The 2668-nt window shown below is 41.0% G+C and overlaps 1 protein-coding gene across 5 annotated transcripts in view; it reads right to left on the minus strand.

Moving 5' to 3' along the window:
* Positions 1 to 2668, minus strand: part of Myof (myoferlin) — a 142582-nt gene that overhangs the window by 60222 nt on the left and 79692 nt on the right. For all 5 annotated transcript variants that reach the window (XM_010632083.3, XM_010632085.3, XM_010632082.3 and 2 more), the window contains one exon: positions 2251 to 2357. In XM_010632083.3, coding sequence (XP_010630385.1) covers positions 2251 to 2357 — 107 coding nt within the window. The remainder of the gene's footprint in view (positions 1 to 2250; positions 2358 to 2668) is intronic.

Raw genomic sequence — 2668 nt, forward strand, 5'->3', positions numbered from 1 at the left:
AACTGAAAAAAAAAAAAAAAAAAAAGATAAGAAAGAGAAAGAAAGGAAGACCATTCTAAGTTCCAAAACTGTCAAATTCAGTTATGTTTGGTTTTCATCTTCAAATCACATCAATCGTCTCCTAAGTGATTGTACAAGCACTGCCTGCTTTAAGATGCATTTGAGTGTTTCTTGCATTGGCAAAGCAGAAAAGGGGCTAAAAGTCTGACTTATGCCTTAGGTAGACTAAGGCCCACAGAGTCACTGGGAAGAAGGAGATAGCAGAGAGCAACCGGCATGTCTTTCATTTGCTTCTTACAGTCTTTGTATGGATCCACAAAATGATGGGGCAGGGGGTTAGAGATCGTGTAGCTGAAGCGTTAACCTTAGGACTTTGAACCTTTAGGCAGTCTAAAGGCGGGCCTCAGGAGATCTGTGAATCTCCATAACCTACAAAGGAAAGCACAGGTGTCTGTGTGGACATGTAGGCTGACCTAATAACTACTTAGGTCAGTTTGTGGCTCCACCATTTAAGATCTGTGATCTCTTCCTATCTTCAAAGGTGGGAAAATAATATTCACTTTTTAGGGTTATTCCCTGTTAATGGACTTTTCCCAACAACCCTGCACAGTGAAGTCCAAGTAACACCGATGTAATCATCATCATCTCATCCCCGTCCGCACCACTGTCATCATCTCATCAGATTCTCCAAAGGGCAGTGAGCTCCAAAAGGAGTAAGAATCACTTGTGCCGGTCAAACTCCTTTCACATGAGACCCTGGAAGTCCAGTGACAGGATCCAAAAGGACATCAGAGGATGGCTGAGCTGGGATCCAAAGCCCTTTCCTCTCACTATAGCAATGGCGGGGACCACAGTGGGTGGCTATCACCAACTCCAGGAAGTTCTACTCACAGTGTTCCCACCTAGAAATTCCACTGATTTGAATTTCGCCCAACTCCGTGCGTGAAGGAAATCCTAAAATTCCCTCAAACATTGAATTTGCTGTTCCTAAAGTTTAAAAGCATTCCTACTTGATTCTTCAGAAACAGCTCAGATCAGCAGTGTAAGTAGATCCATCTGTGCTTTGCTAAGCAAATTTTAAAATTCACACTCATTTTTACATGAAAGTTACTACTAAATATTTCTTTTCAAAAAAAAGAAAAAATATTTCTGTTCAGTTTCATTAACAATTATGGCACTACATGTGAAGAGGTAAGGTCCTAGAGTGATTCTGTTAGGCAAAACTATACATGAAAGCTGTTAGTTCAAAAAACACGTGTGGGACCTTTGGTAAACAGATGTTGCCTGTGAACCATGAAGAAGAAGGCTGAGTTGGTGAATCTAACTCCGTTTATCGCTTCACCTCCCTGGGCTTCTGTTTTCTTGTCTTTAAGAAAGGAGGCTCAGAGATGTTTCCTTAGGACCCAGTTCTCAAATTCTCTCAACACGAACAAGTGCCCTAGCAGTACCTTGATTTCAGCTGCTTTTCAATGACCTGGCTAAACCGCTAGAAGGCACAAGAAGACAGTGTGACTTAGGGCAGTATCCGAGAGGGAAAGAAACCATTCAGGGCTCGTGCTGCCTATGGAAAGTACTCGGTCTGCTTGAACTTCCCCATCCACTTCTTTATCAGCCAATATTAAAAATGGTGTTGGAATGACTCACTTCCCCCTTTGGTTTCCAAATGCCAAAAGATCTGAGCTGTTTCCCCAAGTCACAGCTATGAAAGATCCTCTGACACAACACATATTTATTGGCTTTGCCTAACAGAGGTTTGGCCAGAGTTCATCAGGCACTCAGTAAAAAAGTGAGTGAAAAGGACATTTCTAAAACTATGTTTATGCATTAGGAACACTGTTCTGAATGGTAAAACCGATGCTGCTCTCCCAGACCCCATTCACTATAGGTTCCAAGAGTCACCTTCTTCAAAGCAGTGGACACCCGTGGGTTGCTGAGAAGAGGAAGCACAAGCCTGCTTCCCCCTTTTCTGCCTCCTTATCCCACCCCACCGCACCCCAGGAAGCCCTGGGTCTGCTTCCTGGAGTGGAGCTTTGGCCTTTGGAGTCTACTTCAGCATTGGCACCAAATCAGAAAGCAGTTTTTCCTGATGGTGATTCAGAGACTTCTCCTAGGGAGGGCCTTTTAAGGAGTCCAAACAGTTCAAATTCATTTTTCAAACAAATACTTGAGATGATTCTACAGGCTGTTTGAGTCAGAATTAGGGAGGAGGGTATGGCTGGGAATGTTGAAGTGAGAATAAGATCACTGTACCTTGTGTCTTCTACAACTTCATCTATCAGCTTCAACCACAATTTGGCCAACTGGTTTGCAGGAATTTTACCTTGTATCCCAGATTTTAGAGCCTCTATGTTCGATTGCTGAAAAATTTGGAAAGAGAAAATAAATGGTAATTGTGCATTATACCATTATATCTGGCAGAGCTTTTGTTTTTACTGCTGAAGAAACAAACAAATGAAAATAAAAAGACTTAATTATAGAAAATCTAGAGGACTTTTTATATTTAATAATATTATACCTTAGCACTATTTTTTTCCAAATTGTAATAAATACTAATATGTGTAGGCAATAGAACAACTTTAGATAGTTTGAGTTTTGAAACTATGTATTTTATATATTCAACAATAAATACAAAGCAACCATCCAAGACAGGAGACAGAACCCAAAAACA

This window comes from Fukomys damarensis, unplaced genomic scaffold (genome assembly GCF_012274545.1).
Source record: "Fukomys damarensis isolate Sample0158 unplaced genomic scaffold, DMR_v1.0_HiC HiC_scaffold_20, whole genome shotgun sequence".
NCBI classification, from domain to species: domain Eukaryota; kingdom Metazoa; phylum Chordata; class Mammalia; order Rodentia; family Bathyergidae; genus Fukomys; species Fukomys damarensis.